This window comes from Thamnophis sirtalis, unplaced genomic scaffold (assembly GCF_051295495.1).
Source record: "Thamnophis sirtalis isolate CommonGarterSnake01/CBP01778 unplaced genomic scaffold, rThaSir2_p1.2 scaffold_1, whole genome shotgun sequence".
Taxonomy (NCBI): Eukaryota; Metazoa; Chordata; class Lepidosauria; order Squamata; family Natricidae; genus Thamnophis; species Thamnophis sirtalis.
Window position 1 is genome coordinate 67,736,808 of NW_028261381.1, and position 17,579 is coordinate 67,754,386.

Here is a 17,579-nt window from a genome sequence, read left to right on the forward strand (position 1 = left end):
ATTACCTGTATTTAAATTGGAAAAAAACCTTAATGGGGTTAAGGAAATTTTTCAAAAGGAATGTAGAAGAATAAATATACGTAAGATTTTATTCATTTCCAAATAAAGCCTTTAAACTAACTTTGTTTCAAGACATTTTTCAGCTATTTTGGAGCCAAGCATCTTATTTTAAAATGTAAAAAAAAAGGGAAATACCCTACTAAGGTTTAAACAAGGTAAATAATGTATGACCTCTTATTCTAAACATAGCACAGATTCAGTTTAAATAAACTAAGCTCAGCATGTGAAAGGCAGAGAGACTTAGGGCAGAGTTGAACATAGTAAATCAAGAATCATAAGTAAACTCTTAGTAATTCAATAATGTTAGTGAACCCATTGAACCTAGTTGATCCATATTATAACTCAAATTTGTAAAAAACCAGATTGATAAGCTTGAGAAAGTTTTGTTTTTTTTGGAAGTATTTGGGACAATTTTAGATGAGAACTCTATTGAATGAAAGGAAAGCTAATGTACGTCCAAGACATTACCCAAAGAAAGCATCTATTTTTGATGTTTGACTTAAGGGTTATGTTCAGCCATAGAAAGGAATTCCAGAATGTGTAACTCTAAATAATAAATATCTGCCAACCTTGAGCGAATACAATGATACTGAGGAGTTAACATTGCAATGCATGTAATTAACCCATACTAGATACATTAGATACAAGTAGTCCTTGTTTGGTAACTGCCGCCTTTAGCAACCATTTGCAGTCACAACTGTGATGAAAAAATAACTTTACAACCAGTCCTCATATTTAAAACGGTTTGCAGATCTATAAAACAAAGTAAAGCTGAAGTTACATCATAACCAGAAACATGATTACATTTAGCAAGCACTTTGTGTAATGGCTAAGTTGTTAATCCTAATTATTGCTAAATGAGAACTACCTGTATAGTGGTTTGGTTTTTGGTTCTTTAAGTAAATGTAGCTTGCAAGTAACAGAAATAGGTAACACTATATGCTATAAATAGCTCAACATATTATTTTAATTATATATCAAGGGCCAGTCCTTGAGTGTGTTCAGTTCAAATTGCTTGATTAAATTCAGGAATTTCTCTATTGTTGATTATGGAGAACAGCATAATCTATTAGCATTATTAAGAAAGTGATTTAGCCCAAATAAGAAGAAACAGGGTCAATTTCCACATTAACAACATAGAACACAGATATATTAGAAATAAGAAAAGCATAGGAGATGGATGAGCCACGTCATGATGTTACAATGTGCGGTCTCGATACTCTTGAGACCTCAGTTGACACTTTTGCCGCTGGGGGGGGGGGTCCATTGAGACCTAAACCATCCCGTAGAGATGGTGATCAGGAAGACAAAGCCTTGCTGGTCTCAGGGATATCACAAAATCCCTGATAGACCCAAGGGAAGTGCTTCAAGCCTGCGGTAAACAGGCAGCCCCTAGGCTAATGAAATCGGGACACTCCGGAAGGAAGGAAGTGAAAAGAGAAAGTGAGTCCATCTGGTGAGGTATTTTTTCTATTTTGCTAAAGACTGCCCAAAGAAATGTTTCTTTAAAGCCAAATTAGATCCTTAAACAAAAGAACTGAGCGGCGAAAATAATCTTAATGGGATCACTGTGGAAAGTTTCTTTTTCTCCTTTGTCATTGTAACTATTTTTTGTGGATTGAAATGCTCGTAACGTTCTTCATCTCTCCTCTTAAAGTGAATGGATTGATATATATTTTTCTGCTTGTTGCTTTATTTTTTGACTTCTGGATTAAAACCTTCCTTTTTATTTTAACAATTCTTCCTACTACTTGTTATTAAACCACACTAAAAGAAATCTAAAGAACTTTGTTTCCTACAGAAGGTGAAAATTAACTGTCACTGGGAGTTTTTTGAAACAACGTATCTCTTTTTATTTGATTTCACTAACTTTGCAGCTGAAGGGTTTGCAACTTGTTTACAGAAACTGATAAAGAACCAAGGGCACGAATTGTTTTCACAGGTCCCTCTGAGAATTATTTTGGCAGGGAAAGAAAAGAAAGAAAGAAAGAAAGAAAGAAAGAAAGAAAGAAAGAAAGAAAGAAAGAAAGAAAGAAAGAAAGAAAGAAAGAACCCTTCCCCTTTGAAGAGCATAAAAGAACTTGTGTTCAAGTCAATTTAAAATAAAAGTAAGAGAGGCCTGGAAGACTAGAGTGGCAGTCATTATTAGTTTTTTTTCCCTTTTTCTTCTGTTTTGGAAACATGGGTCAATACTTAGATGAGGAAACCTTAAAATTCCAAAATATCTTGTCTGGAATTCAAAATCTATTGGAAGGATATGGGAGAATTGAGAAGAAGTTGGAAAGACTAGTCTTTCTCACAGCAAAAGATGATGGGGTTGGAGCCCCCAAAATTAAAGGGGAGAATGAAGATATAGAAGATAAAGATAATAGATGAATTTATTAATGGAGCAAATGTGGGTGAAAATGGAAAGAAGGGAATATGGAAAAGGGAATTCTGCGAATTGGAGCTCTACCCCAGATTCCAGGACACAGAAGAGAAAAAAATACTAATGATGATAGACATAAAAAGAGAATTTTTTTCAGAAGCAAGATTGACAAACAAAGACAAGTTAACTTTAGTAGCAGCTGGTGGGCAAGGAGATTATCTGAGAGACCCTTTAAGCCACAAAGTGCGGAGAGAAGCTTATAAAAACCTTATAAAGGAGATAAAAAGAAGACTGACTCCACAACTGGCAAGAGAGATAAGACTGTTTTGTTACTGGAAAGATACAGGTTGACAATGAAAGTTGGTAATAAAAAAATTAGTTTTTTTATTATTGGTGATTAATAAGTAGGAATTTTGTAACTCCTAGATTGTTTTAGATTGTTATTAAATTGTTACTCGATAACAAGAGCTGAGGTGGCACAGTGGTTAGAGTGCAGTACTGCAGGCCATTTCAGCTGACTGCTAACTGCAGTTCGGTGGTTCAAATCTCACCGGCTCAAGGTTGACTCAGCCTTCCATCCTTCCGAGGTGGGTAAAATGAGGACCCAGACTGTGGGGGCGATATCCTGACTCTGTAAACCGCTTAGAAAGGGCTGAAAACCTTATGAAGCGGTATATAAATCGAACTGCTATTGCTATTGCTAACAATTAATTAACCATAATAATAATAATGAAATGATAATGAATACAGTGTAATGATATATACATATATTGACAATTTAGTAAAAGAAATTTGGATAAAAAATTGTAAATTGTGACTTGGGAAAAAGACCTATAAATTTTATTAACAAATTTTCATTTAGATCTTGGTATAAAGGTGTAAGGTTTTTTTGGGGGGGGTAGGGGCCCTGATGAGAGGAGATGGGGCATAAATAAATGATTCTTAGCCAATTACAATAACAACAAGGAAATGTTAATGGGCATTGTTTAACAATAGATACATGCTATGGTATTGGCTAAAGTAACTTGGATATAAATTTTAGTCAGTGAGTTGGAAAAAAAGGGGGGAAAGGCTTAGAAACTTTATTAATTGACTTTTACTTAAAAGATGCTATAAAAGTGTAATGTTATTGGAGGATTTTTTGAAATAACTAATGAATGACATTATGTAGTTATGTCTTTAAGTATGAATGATTTGAGGTAAAAGCATGTTCAAATAATTGTAGTCAAATGAGAATTGTGGTACATTGATAGTAAGATATACAAAGATTTTTGACTTAAAGTGTATAATCTAATATGAACTATAAATAATAACTGTGGAAGAAATGCACGAAAGTTATCTGTAACCAATCGACACGCTTTCTACAAGATGTAATGAAGGATGATTCTTTTTTGTGTTTTTGCTCAATTAAAATTTAAAAAAATTCAAAAAAAAAAGAAATAAGAAAAGCATCAAGGGGCAATTAATATTTTTTTCTAATAAGATCTAATCCTATGATTTAGCCATATAAGGTGATCTATCTTGTTAGGCCAGATGTGATCCAATGTAAAGTCTTATATTTAAATTCTAATGAAAGACAGCTTAAAATAAGGTGATTAGATTACAGCTCTAAGAAAAAAGTAAAGTTAACTAGAGTCACATTATTGTAACATGTTTGTACTCTCGCCCACAGTCTGGTGGAGACTCTGGTTGCTGCCTGGAACTCGGCAGCGTCGGAGTCTCTTGACCGGATTGCGCCACTACAGCCGCTCCGAGGCAGTGGATCCAGGAGGCCTTGGTTCACGGAGGAACTCCGGGAGAGGAAGCGCCGGAAGAGACGCCTAGAGCACCTATGGAGGTCCAACAAATCCGAATCGAGCCGAGCACTTTTAACATCGTGCATCAAGGATTACATCAGGGCAATTAGGACGGCAAAAAGAGCTTATATTGCCACCTTGATTGCCTCCGCTGAGTCGCGCCCAGCCGCCCTGTTTAGGATAACCCGTTCCCTCCTAAATAGGAGGGATACGGGGGATCCCCTGCAGGGTAGGGCTGAGGACTACGTCCAGTTTTTAGCGGACAAAGTTGCTCGGTTTCGGTCGGAGTTGGACTCCGATTCTGCAGATCCAGCCGAGGCACAAGGGGATAATCTGGTAGACCACCCCTGGGTTGAGTTTCAGGATGTTGCCCCTGGGGATGTGGACAAGGCCATGAGAGCTGTGAGTGCCTCCACATGTGTACTGGATCCGTGCCCCTCCTGGCTGGTTGCTAACAGCAGGGAGGTGACACGGGGCTGGATCCAGGCGGTTGTTACCGCCTCCCTTCGGGAGGGAGTCTTTCCCCCCGCACTTAAAGAGGCGGTGGTGAGACCCCTCCTGAAGAAACCATCCTTGGATCCAGCCATCCTTAACAATTACCGTCCAGTCTCCAACCTCCCCTTTGTGGGGAAGGTTGTTGAGAAGGTGGTGGCCTTTCAGCTCCAGCGGTCCTTGGAGGAAGCTAGCTATCTCGACCCATTCCAGTCCGGCTTCAGGCCTGGCTATAGCACAGAAACCGCTTTGGTCGCATTGACCGATGACCTCTGGAGAGCCAGGGACGGAGGCTTCGCCTCCATTTTGGTTCTCCTTGACCTCTCAGCGGCTTTCGATACCATCGACCATGGTATCCTTCTGCGACGACTGCGGGAGGTGGGGGTGGGAGGCACTGTTTTGCAGTGGTTCTCCTCTTACCTCTCGGACAGGTCGCAGTCAGTGTTAGTTGGAGGGCAGAGATCGACCCCTAGGCCCCTAACATATGGGGTGCCGCAGGGTTCGGTCTTGTCCCCCCTACTTTTCAACATCTACATGAAACCGCTGGGCGAGATCATTCGGCGGCACGGGATAAAATACCACCAGTATGCGGACGATACGCAGCTATATCTGTCCACCCCGTGCCAACTCAATGAAGCGGTGGACGTGATGAACCAGGGACTTGAAGCTGTTAGGGACTGGATGAGGGCTAACAAACTCGTGCTCAACCCAGATAAAACCGAGTGGCTGTTGTGTTTCCCTCCCACCAATTCGGCATGTATTCCACCTCTCAGGCTGGGGGGTCAAACATTATACCCCTCAGACAGGGTCCGCAACTTGGGAGTCCTCCTGGATCCACAGCTGACTCTCGAACACCATCTGTCAGCTGTGACCAGGGGGGCATTTGCCCAGGTTCGCCTGGTGTACCAGTTGCGCCCCTACCTGAACCGGGAGGCTCTCACAACAGTCACTCGGGCCCTTGTGACCTCTAGGCTGGAGTACTGCAATGTGCTCTACATGGGGCTGCCCTTGAAGAGTATTTGGCGACTTCAGTTAGTCCAGAATGCGGCTGCGCGAGCGATTGTGGGTGCACCTCGCTTCACCCACATAACACCTATCCTCCGCGAGCTGCACTGGCTACCTGTCGATCTCCGGGTGCACTTCAAGATGCTACTTGTCACCCATAAAGCCCTACATGGTAGTGGATCTGGGTACTTGAGAGACCGCCTACTGCCAATTACCTCCACGCGACCTATTAGATCTCATCGATTAGGCCTCCTTCGAGTTCCATCTGCCGGTCAGTGCCGACTGGCAACTACGCGGAGGAGAGCCTTCTCGGTGGTAGCTCCGACCCTATGGAACGATCTTCCCGTGGAGATTCGTACCCTCACCACCCTCCAGACCTTCCGCACAGCCCTCAGAATCTGGCTATCCCATCAGGCCTGGGGCTAAGACTGTAACCCGCCCGAATGGTATGAATGTTGCGTTTTTAATTATGTATTGTCTTATATGTTAAAAGTTTGTCTCCCCCCTCCCTTTTTGATTGTGAGCCGCCCTGAGTCCCCCCAGGGAAAAGGGCGGCATACAAATAAATTTCAAATCAAATCAAATCAAATATATGTAGTAGTCTGCTGTTCCCCCTAACACAAGCACAAAGTTTACTGTTCGGAGAATAAATTTGTAGCAAACACAGGCTATTTAAAGGTGCCTAACTAATGATTATGTTTTATCAATTGGATTTCAGTAGCCACACTACTGTTAACACAAAAGTAAGATTATGTTCCACTGACACAAATAGATACAGAAGAACACTGTGGGTGGGAAATATGTAGTTCAGTTTTTTGACCATTTGGGGAAAAAATACTTTAAAAAAAATCTTATTTAATTAGCATGTCTGAATACTTAATTACAGGCCATGAAATCTCAATGTTTTCTTTAGATCAGAAGTGTTTACAGTAATCAAAAAAGTGCTTGGAAAAATATTATCTCTATTGATATCCTACCATTTCAAGTAAATGGAAATCATAAAAAGGTAGCAAGATAGTTGCATCTCCATAAAACATTATACCAGCAGTTTTCCAAGGGATCCACAAAGTCAAATATCTTTAAATTTTCTCAGTTTTAATTTCTAACACAGTAAATATTGATAGATATAATCTATATAAACCAAAGTTCTTTGGAGTTTTCAATGATTTTCAACAAAATAAAGTGGTCCCGAGACCAAAATGTTTAAAAACTATTGCACTGTGCCACATTTGGTTTGCTTATTTGTCCAATCATATGAATCCAGTCAATGTGTTTTGTAAACCAAGGGTTAAGATATTATGGGAACCCAGTCATTTGTTTATCTGGTAAACCAACATTAAATTATGGCTTAATGTGTTATATAAACACAACTTTTGTAGGTGAACTTGCAAAAGATTTGGTGTCTACCTGAGGGTACTACTGCACAAAATAAAAAATGTTTCCCTTTCAATTAAGAGAAGGCCCTCTCTACTAGCTGGCTTCTACTGACATGTTAAACTGAAAACTAACAAACTATGCTCTATAATATGTGGAATCTGAACAGATTCATATTAAAAAAACACAGAAAATTATATCATATTCAATTAAAAAATGCAGCACTGAGATTACACCCAAAGTATTGTAGTACATCCTTTCACCCAAGTATCAGAAAAAGACAGTTTTTCTTTAATTAATTATTTAGGATTTTAATTGGCTAATGAAAAGCACAAAAATCTCTGAACTTTATGGCACGCTAGCAAACAGATTTGTTCAAATGTGATTGAATGTCCAGCAATCCTTGATAGTACAAACATTTCAAGTTTAAAAATCAGACCCCAGAAGAGCAAATTTGGATGTCTGTTACCCGAAAAACCTTCTCTTAACTGAATCAGTTCATGGTGTGAGCTGCTGTACTCATGACGAGAAGCAGCAAGCAAGGCTTCAAGTTTTAATGAACAAACCCTTTACTGGTAGCACCACACAGCTGCTCTTTAATTCTTCATCTGGCATCTTGTAATAGAGGCTGTATAGGAAGCAAATCAGAAGTTGGATTCAATAAAACATTATTTTCCTAAAGTGAAAGGGGAAGTGGTAGCTTAAATTATCTTTAAGATTAGTATTCACATGTTAAATTCTGAGAGCAAAATTCATGAAATCTTAAGTCGTTTGTCTCATTTTACAGAAAAATAGAGAGACAGTCTATATAATGAAGGTTCCTGTGTCCTAAGTCTCGAATAAAGTTGTGCCTACGTATTGAGAAATGAGTGGCTTCAACTATAAGTGATAAGTAGTATTGTTAAGTATTGCTAGGCTACAATTTCTAACAACTTCAATCAGTATGTACACTGGAAAATAATGGTAGGAAACTATTCTTTAATTATATCTAGAGCAGGGGTGTCATCACAGCGGTGTCATGTGACGTATTGGGATTTCCCTCCCACTTCGTGAAACCATGTGTGGGTGTAGCCAGCGTGAGATGCATCCCGGCCGCAGGCCGCAAGTTTGACAGCCCTGATTTAGAGTCACAAATTCCTATTTCAATGGTTGTATAGCTGTTTACCATATATTAATTCACCTTTCAGTTTTCAAGGTGACAATCTGTTTAATTGGCCCACTCCATTTAAACTGAAATTTAGCCAGAATGGTGGCTAAATGTACATGGCAGGAGAATGAGATTAATACATACAATTTTAGCATTTTGTTTATATATTAGTAGAATAAAATTAAAATCATGCAATTATTTGTTTTTAAAATCTTCAGATTGCCAGAACTAATTTTTACCCAAGCATTTACACATAGGTCAGTGATGGTAAACCTTTTTTGGCTCACATGGCAAAAGCGGGGGGAGCACAGGGGGGGTTGTGCGCGGGCATGCCACACCCATAATTCTATGTGCATGACCACAACACGCATGTGCGCAATACCAGCGCTCCCCCCCCTATTTTTTGCATGCTTTTTTCACCCTCCCCAGGCTCCAGAGGCTTTATAAGAGCCTGGGGAGGGCGAAAACAGCCTCTCCCCCACCCCTGGTGGCCCTTCGGAGGCTTCAGGAGTTCCCTGAAACCTCCTGAGCGCGAAAAACCAGTCCTATGGGCAAACCGGGACTTCAGAAACAGACTTCCAGTTTGCTTGTAGGGCTGGTTTTAGCCCTCCGGAGCCTTCAGAGAAGCTTCCTGAGGGCTCCTGAATGCTCTGGAGGGCTAAAATCGGCCCTACGAGCAACCTGGAAATCATTTCCAGGTTGCTTGTAGGGTCGTTTTTTGCCCTCCAGAGCCTTTAGGGAAGCCTCCTGAGGGCTTCTGAACGCTCCGGAGGGCTAAAACCGGCCTTATGAGCAAAGCGGAAATCTGTTCCTGAACTTCTGGTTTGCCCATAGGGCTGGTTTTTTGCGCTCCAGAGGGTTCAGGGAAGCCTCCTGGGGGCGAAAAATGGTCTCAAAAGAAGGTTGAAGTCAGCTGACCAGTGCGCGCATTCGTGCTGGTCAGCTGCCAGGGCAAGCCTCACGTGCCCTGACAAACGGCTCTGTGTGCCACCTGTGGCATGCGTGCCATAGGTTCACCATCATGGCCATAGGTGATCCATGGGATAAGGATTGATCAATTAAATATTTAATTCTCACTTTACCAGGTTTATATCTTTTCTAAGGAATTCTCTCCAGAAGGGTTTGCAAACCTCCTCCCAATTCTGTTTTGTATTTCTTTTTGGGTGAAATAGAAAGTACAGAATATTAACTTCAAGGCCCAATGTGGTTTAGAGGTTGAAACAGATTGAGAAAACACCTCCTTCTATTTGATTCCCAACACCAACACCCTTCAACTGAGATTGTCTGAGAAGATTTGGTTACCTTTGTCACATGGGTGACCTGGAGTCAAGCCTTCTCTGTGTCTGCCCCAATTCTTTGGAATATAGTCGCATCTGGGTTTTGGTATAAGGTGTGTGTGTGTGTGTGTGTGTGTGTGTGTTTTCTCTGTAGCATTCAAAAACACATTTCAAAGCACACAAAAAACCATATTCATTTTCTATCATTCAATGTAGCATACTTTTTCACCTGTCTAAAGTCTTGTGAATTCACATCTGGACGTTTCCATTCTGGTATGGCAAGACCCAGCAACACTAACACTCCAAACACCAAAATCAGCATTCCCAGAACGTTGGCAAACCAAGCCTCTGCAGGAAGCTTGGAATACGATGTTGAATTTTTTCTATGAGGATAGTCAAACAAAGTGTTTGATGAAAACTAGTTAAATTCACATATTTCTGCAAAAAGAAGGGAATACTTGGAATACATTAATAAACATTTTACGCCATGGGTTCTTCTGTGGTATCTGGGGCTTTATCTACCAGCTTTTTTTGCTATTGACGTCATAATACAAAACCTAGACATGCTTATGGTATTTCTTTCCAACAGATCTCCATACTTAGTTCCACATCTTTACTTGCTATGTTGGAAAAACTAAATATACAAATGTTGAAAATATTTCTATACCAGCTTTCCCGATCCCTAGGTCACCAAGAGGTGTTAAACCTCCCTTTCTGGAACTTCTAAATATGGAAAGTGCAATATTGGAAGAAACTGATGTAGACATTTGAAGAAAAATACTTGCCACTGGGAACTCATTCCTAAGGGCGTCCCTGTAGCTGGATTCTGGGTGCCTGATAAATCTTTAGGAACACCCCCTTCATATTTAGAAGTATTTTAGTTACTGTCAAAATCCATAACAATTTCAGTCCAGATCAACTTGAGTTTTCTTTCCTTCTAGATTGAAAGTGATAAGCCAAATCATTAACTTTTTATAGACATTACTTGTTACCTCAGAATCAAAGGCAAAACACAAGGACCTCTTTCATTATGTCCTGATAACCAAATTCCATTACTCACCCTCTCATGAATAACTTTTCATTAATGCCTGAGATGCAGGATGCAGTAGCCAAGCCAAGGATGACAGAACCAAAGAAAACATGGACAGGTTTGTAGATTGCTCGGAACCAGATGGGCGTCCAAGGCCACAAAAAAGAAGCAAACCCCACTAACCACTGGAAAGGAGAGACATGAATTGAAAGTTATAAAGCTACTACATTATAGTAGCTGAATTGTACCTGAGCCTATACAAATGTACTTGTACATTATTAGCAATGCCAGTGTGATAACGCAGCCAACAGTTCTTTTTTCCTCTCATCTCTTCAATTTAAAAATAATAATAATAATTTTAGCTCTTCAAGCGCATATGGACACAACATTTGTGAAAGTATGTTTATTGTATGTGATTCCATCTCTCACAATACGTGTTTGGGAGGCAACACATTACATGTTTCTGTAGGTAATGCATGATTCGTATGCATAATTCTTTGGTTTATTTTCAAAAGAGATAGCCACTTGCCCAGTAGGAGAAAAGTAATCTCTCTCTTTATAGAATTAATTTCTGGTGACAAGAAACTGAGGACACACAAGATATGTAATAGTACCATCAAACCTTTCTTCAGAAAAAGCTTAGCAGTATTTGATTACATATTAAAAGACAAACTATTCACATCTCTGCCTAATTAACTATCCCTCAGAGTCTTACAAACTGCCTTACACTAAACTAGAGCATTGATTTTTCTCACCCACTACTACTGACTAGCAACGAGTCTCCAGAGTTTCAGGCAGGATTTCTTAATCCTTTCTGAAGATCAACTATTGGAGGCAGGTTACAGTAAAAATAAAAGATTGGGGGTTACAGTGAATATTGCTGATCTTGTTTGTTTCCAGCCTTTCATCTCTTCTCTGGGAAACTAGTGGGATATATATTTTTGACATAAATCAATCCATTGCTATGTTCTTACCTACCTGGCATGAGAAAAGTAGCACAGTAGAGAGCCCAAGCCAGCTGTGTAGTGAGTACATGTTGGGGATCTTCTGCACATTGTGAAACTTGAAGACAGCCTCCAATCCCAGAATGGCAGAGATAAATGCTATCAAAGCAAGGATTGCATGCAGCATCTTCCAAGGAAGCTTGGAACCCATTTGGGAAAAGGGCAAACGGTACACCAGTGCTGCTGCAGAGGAAAAAGGGGGAAACCATCAGAGCGAGATGTGCTCTGACACTATCACCACTTACATACCAAAAGGAGGGGGAAAGGACAGAGAAACTGGTTTTTTCCCCCACTTACCTGTACCATATAAGACCATCATGCCTGTCACCATGAGAACTGGGTGCCAATTAAACATCTTACGAGAACCATCCCAGGCCAAGCCGCCAAGCCAGTGCTGACTCCAATATATTGTAAGCCCCAAACACAGGATGCCCAGATTTCCCATAAGGATTGAATATGGTAGAAATGGAATTGTAGGCATCTCAATGCTACCTAGAAGCACACCTGAGAAAATAAAGTAAGATACCAGAAACTGAACAAACAGTTCAGGTTATTGATAAGAAATTAAATTCCAAATCTCCTCTCTCAGCTTTCTATTCTTCTTAGCCAATATTGCCTTCACCCACCTCCAAATGGCATTGCTTTCTGCTGTATGCCACATGCGCTTCAATTTTACTATTTTTATCATTATCACCCAAGGAGGAGGAGCTAGAGAGAAAGGGCTAGAGAAAATATTGTAATGTGTTTACCTGTTAAAATTTATTGTTCAGAAGACAAAGGCTCTACAATGTCTAGGCTGATTCAAGTAGATCATATTCTACCTGGGAGGCAATATGTTCTAAGCTCCATCATTACCATCAGTTTAATTAATAGGATTATCATCTTTTTAAAGTCCAGAAATGCTATGTACTCATATCACTAAATATAGTTTATAGAGGAACCGATGAGTTTATTGTACAAAGGATGCTGGGGGAAAGCCTTCTATAGATATTGCACCTGCAACCACTGCTTCTTGAGAAAGGCAACAGTCAAGACTTCACTTCTGCTTTTCAAGCAGAAGTTGAGGCTGAATAAATAGCAGAAAATGTCCATTAATAGTTCATGATGCTGACCGAAACTTCACTCTTCACAACACACAAGTACCTTTATAGATGGGGAAAGGAAATGGATTTGCTTGCTCTTTTTGAAGAGTTTCTTTAAACATAGTGCTTTCTCCAAATTGCTAGGCAACTTTTCAATACTTTTCCTAAAAATTGAGAGTTGTATTGAAATTTGTATTTATAATGTTTGTGGTATCTGTGTACATATATGCAGACACCCAATCAAATATATTAGCATCTGTATCAAAGTGAGGGAGTATAACACTGAAAGCCTTAATTAGAATAAAAGCCACTTATACGTGCCTTGTATGGCAATGAATTTAGGTAACAAAATTCTAGTGCAGCCAAATTAATCTGGCTCGGCTCCTACACACATTCTGGTTTATGTTTACTGACTCTCTTCTCCTGATAGAATTATAAATTAATTGAATTGGAAGAAACCACAATAATCCTATAGTCCAGCCCTCTGCAAAATACAAAAACACAAACCAAATGTGAAAAGTGGTTGTCCACTATTGGGGGGGAGGGGTGGAATCCAGAGTTGAGAATCTGAAACCATCATATGCTTCAGTGCTGTAAAGATTTACTGTCAAGATTTTTTTTCCTGTTTTTTTAAACACAATTTAAGTAGCTGCAACTCAGTTAATTACTTCTGATTCTAGTGTCTTGGCAATACAAAACTTGTCAACTGTTTTCTGAATAAAATGTCTTTAAGGCCTTACAGAAGTCCAGCAGGGTCAGGGCTAATCTGATTTCACAGGCAAGGCTCTATCTCTTCTGACTGGTTTGGAGCTGACATGAAAGCTTTCCTTTCTGTTAGCTTGCCAGATACTGTCCATGCTCAGGCTGTTACCAATCCAAATGATCTAAATAAAGTTAATTTACAACTAATTTGTAAACTTTGGAACGAACTCTCCGTGGAGATTCGGACCCTCACCACCCTCCAATCCTTCCGCGCTGCTGTAAAGATCTGGCTGTCCCGGCTGGCCTGGGGCTAAGATTATAGCCCCACTCGAATGGTATGATTGTTGCATTTTTTCTCTTTTAATATATTGTATTGTTTATTGTTTGTTGTTTCCCCCTCCCTTTTGAATTGTGAGCCGCCCTGAGTCCCCTTAGGGAAAAGGGCGGCATACAAATAAAGGCAAACTAAAACTAAACTAAACTAATTAAGTTAATTTTTGACTATATAACCACGTCCAGTCTTGTACTGCTTGTTCCTCTAAAACAAAGTATACTTATCAAGATCAATGTTCCACTGATGGGATTCATTCCACCGTTTCTGTAATCCCTATTGCACCATGTTTGTCTTTCTGCCTCATGATCCAGATCATGTTTTTAAACCATATTTTGTCATTAGCATGGAGCACAATTTGCAGCCCACCAAGCTGCTTTGTGCCCGAGTTTGTGGAAAAACAACCAATCCACTGCTGCCAAACAAAGCTTCCACCAAGGTTGTTGCAATAACTTCCAGCCCAAAAGACAGTATCTCCGAGCCTTATATACATTGCTAGTTGCATCACTGCCACTGTGCTGCCAGTTGTTTCTTTCTGGCCTGCAGTTACTTTAAATGTATTAATCTACCACTTTTGTCTTCCAAGAATTCTGCAGACCTGGTGTAGGGACATTTCAGATAATGGGATAGCTTCCCTGTGTTTCCTTTTCCTTCATGTCTACCTTGCTTTGTAAAACTGGCAATTCCCAAATTATTTCACTTTGCTGCTGTATTCACGCCATTTACTTGGCAGTGGTTTACTCATCAGTGGTCTTACAATTTCCACTCACTAGTTTAACAACTTCTTAGTCAGATTAGCTCTCCATCATCCCAAAATGTACTTTCTCAGTTCAATGAGATGAATTCTATCTCTACACAACAGCTTATTCACTACATTGTTTGCACCAATGTTGTGAACATGAGTTCTTTTTTTCCCTTTTCTTTTCTGTTCCTGGACTTTTGCCTTCAAAAAGGTTTTTTTTTAATGATACCATCATCTTAAACCCAATATCCTTTACCCTTCACCCAAAACTATGAAGTCACTCTTGATATGCTGGAGATTATGACTTGCAGCATAATTTGTGCCCCCATAGTTGAGCACAAAGCGTCTGTGATCAGCAGCTTGTATGAATCCTACCAGTCTTTTCATCACAGTTCATATCTGGACACGAGGGAGACATTATACATGACAAGGTGAAAGATTTAGATGATAAATGGAAGGTTCAATGCTTCAGAAAGTGTCAGCTGCAATAACAGTCTTCAGTTTCTTCTCAATAAGTTGTGACAGATGACTGTCATTTGGATCCAGTGACAAGGGTTTCTGCTGCGTGAGTCTTTTATAGCTGATTTACGCACATAGGAATTTCTTTGAAGGCTAGAGGTTGAAATTGGGTGCCAAAGTTTAGAGAATGAAAAGAGCTTTGTGGTTGTTTTGATCTGATAGTACTTTATTGTCAGCTGTTTTTATTTCCATCATTTGGGTAAAATATAAACTTTACATTGCTCTCCTACTTGCAGCATCTACACTACTATTCAATAAGTGCTCCTTAGGGAGAAATGTGGTGCAAGCATATTATTCTGGCCTGTTATACATAAACTTTGCTTTCAAAATTCTACAAAAAGACACTGAACCATTTTGGCTTCTAGGAAAAAGGAAAATATGGCACATCTATTGCAGGTGTCTACCAGAAATATATTTTTGCCCATTGTGTCACCTAAATACTGTGGTGAAATAAAGAAAAAAGGCACATAGATAGTAGCATATGGGCTACCAGCTCAGGTAAGTCAGATAAAACCCAATTCTGAATGTGGTAACTTCTGCTCTCTTCCCAGAATCAACCAGGTATATGCAACTGTGACCATAAAACTAATGTTATTTTTAATTATGTATCCACCTAGGTATTGTTGTTGTTGTTGTCATGTCCGACCCATTGAGACACCATGGACAACATTCCTCCAGGCCTTCCTGTCCTCTACCATATCCTGGAGACCATTTAAGCTCACGCCTACTGCTTCAGTGACTCCATCCAGCCACCTCATTCTCTGTCGTCCCTTTCTTCTTCTGTGAGTCCTTTCTTCTCATTAGGTGGCCAAATTATTTGAGTTTCATCTTCAGGATCTGGCCTTCTAAAGAGCAGTCAGGGTTGTATACCACCTAGGTATACAAACTCACAAAAGCACTATAGCTGGAAGTAGATGTGGAAAAAAGAAAAGCTAAAATGGACTGCACAAGTGTTTTGGATCATAATCTGTCCATGTCAATAGAAAGAATGGTGCTTTGCAACAACAAACTTAACAGAAATAAATAGTTTAGATATATTTCCTTTTTTATTCTTTGACCAATAGCAAAACACTTAACACTAAAGGCTAAGCTTTCAAAGCTGGGCTTTATTAAAGAGCTACAAATTTTAGGATGTTCCTGCTCTATATCGCTGGAGGGACAGATACTAATCTTATTGAGTAAACAATAAAATGCATCACCATGCTACATTTTAAGAAAAATGCATAGCCATTTTTGAGATTAACTGGCCTAAAGAACATTAACTGTGTTGGTAAAAGACAGAATAATAAAACCCACACAAGAACATAGAGATTACCAATTGTATTAATGGTTTCTAAAGAAGCAGAGCGTGCAACAGCAGATCCAAGAACAAGCAAGTGTGCGGCACTCTCCTTAGGGAAAATAAAGGAACTTTGTCGATTCGCCAATCAAAACCACAGGATATTGCCAAAAAAGAAAAAATAAGTAACAGCAGCAGCAAAATCTTCTTGCGCAAAATACCAGTAGCGTATGCTATTGCTCCTTTACAAGAATGAGTGTGTGGGTGACTGAAAGTCACAATGATTGCCGATATTAAATAATATTATTACTCCCTTCCTCAGTCCTATTACAACGAAAACGCACACCACTCATACCTCGCTTCCGCCTAAATCGCAGAGAGAGTCGGGAAAAGTAGTTCCAGTCCTCAACAGCCCCTTCAACACAGTCCGTGCCGCTCATAGCGGACGAAGAACTTAAGCACCTCTGTCCGCACTTACAGTGGAAACTCCGCCCAATGAAGATTTCCGAATTATCTGGATGTCTGGGAAATGTGGTTTTCTTATCCACACGTGCAGTTTGGAAGAAATCTCCTTTTTCTGGAAGGTTTTAAAGCTATCTAGCCTTTTTTCCATAAGCTTCTTGAACCACGCCTCCACACTGCGTTCAATTGCCTGCCATGCACATGTTAATGCAAACAAGTTGATACATCGATGAAAATATTTTTCACACAATAATTGAAAGATTAAGATTCCTAGCACGAATTATTAGCTGCCTCATTCACTATGTGCGTAAGTCCAGAAGCTGAACTGTCCATGAGGTCTCGATGGGTCGGACACGACTTCGCAACTAACAACACATTTACAGAACTGCATTATTATTATTAAACTTGTGTATCCCCCGAATTTCCAACTGCTCTGGATGGCTCACATAATTATTGCTGTATTAAAATTACAATACAATCAACAAAACATAAACATAGATAAAAGATGGTAAGCATGTGGAAAACTATTTGCATTGGCCAAATATTATTATTTTCAGTATCCTCTTGGAGAAAACCCATATGATCGCTAGGATTCGAAAATGATTTGAAGGTACATGAACAAAGCTAACATCCAATAGGAACGATAAATGACATTCCTCTTCCACAGCCCATTTGCTTAATGAGGGAGAAAAAGCGGGGAGTTCATGCCACGCCGTAGCGCACTAGCACCCCCTTCCTTAGGTTGCTGGAGGATCCAGGCGATGGTTTGTTTGGTCGGGAAGCGCCCAACCATCCCGAAGTTACACTTCGGCCTCGACCTCTAAGGCATCTATGATCTCTGCGGCCCCGGCTGCACTTCCGGGCCTGCTGGCTTCGGCGCCTCCTCCGAGCCGCTGCGCTATCGCCATG

At 40.0% G+C, this 17,579-nt stretch overlaps 1 protein-coding gene across 1 annotated transcript; it reads right to left on the reverse strand.

Annotated features, from left to right (window-relative positions):
* Nucleotides 1-6,802: 6,802 nt before the first annotated feature.
* Nucleotides 6,803-17,459, reverse strand: CYB561A3 (cytochrome b561 family member A3). The gene is made up of 6 exons (XM_014062676.2): nt 16,564-17,459; nt 11,851-12,057; nt 11,528-11,736; nt 10,580-10,734; nt 9,749-9,902; nt 6,803-7,723 (listed from the first exon to the last, which is right to left on the reverse strand). The coding sequence occupies exons 1-6, from the start codon at nt 16,646-16,648 to the stop codon at nt 7,700-7,702; spliced, it is 834 nt and encodes a 277-aa protein (XP_013918151.2). The 5' UTR covers nt 16,649-17,459; the 3' UTR covers nt 6,803-7,699.
* Between the last annotated feature and the right edge of the window lie 120 nt (nt 17,460-17,579).

Excerpts from the sequence above, each read along its gene's own strand:
- CYB561A3 (XM_014062676.2), bottom strand. The coding sequence starts at position 16,648 with ATGAGCGGCACGGACTGTGTTGAAGGGGCTGTTGAGGACTGGAACTAC. Across the intron at positions 11,737-11,850 it reads GATGGTCTTATATGGTACAG|CAGCACTGGTGTACCGTTTG; the intron begins GTAAGTGGGGGA and ends TTTCCTCTGCAG. Across the intron at positions 9,903-10,579 it reads GAAAAGTTATTCATGAGAGG|AAAAAATTCAACATCGTATT; the intron begins GTGAGTAATGGA and ends CTATCCTCATAG.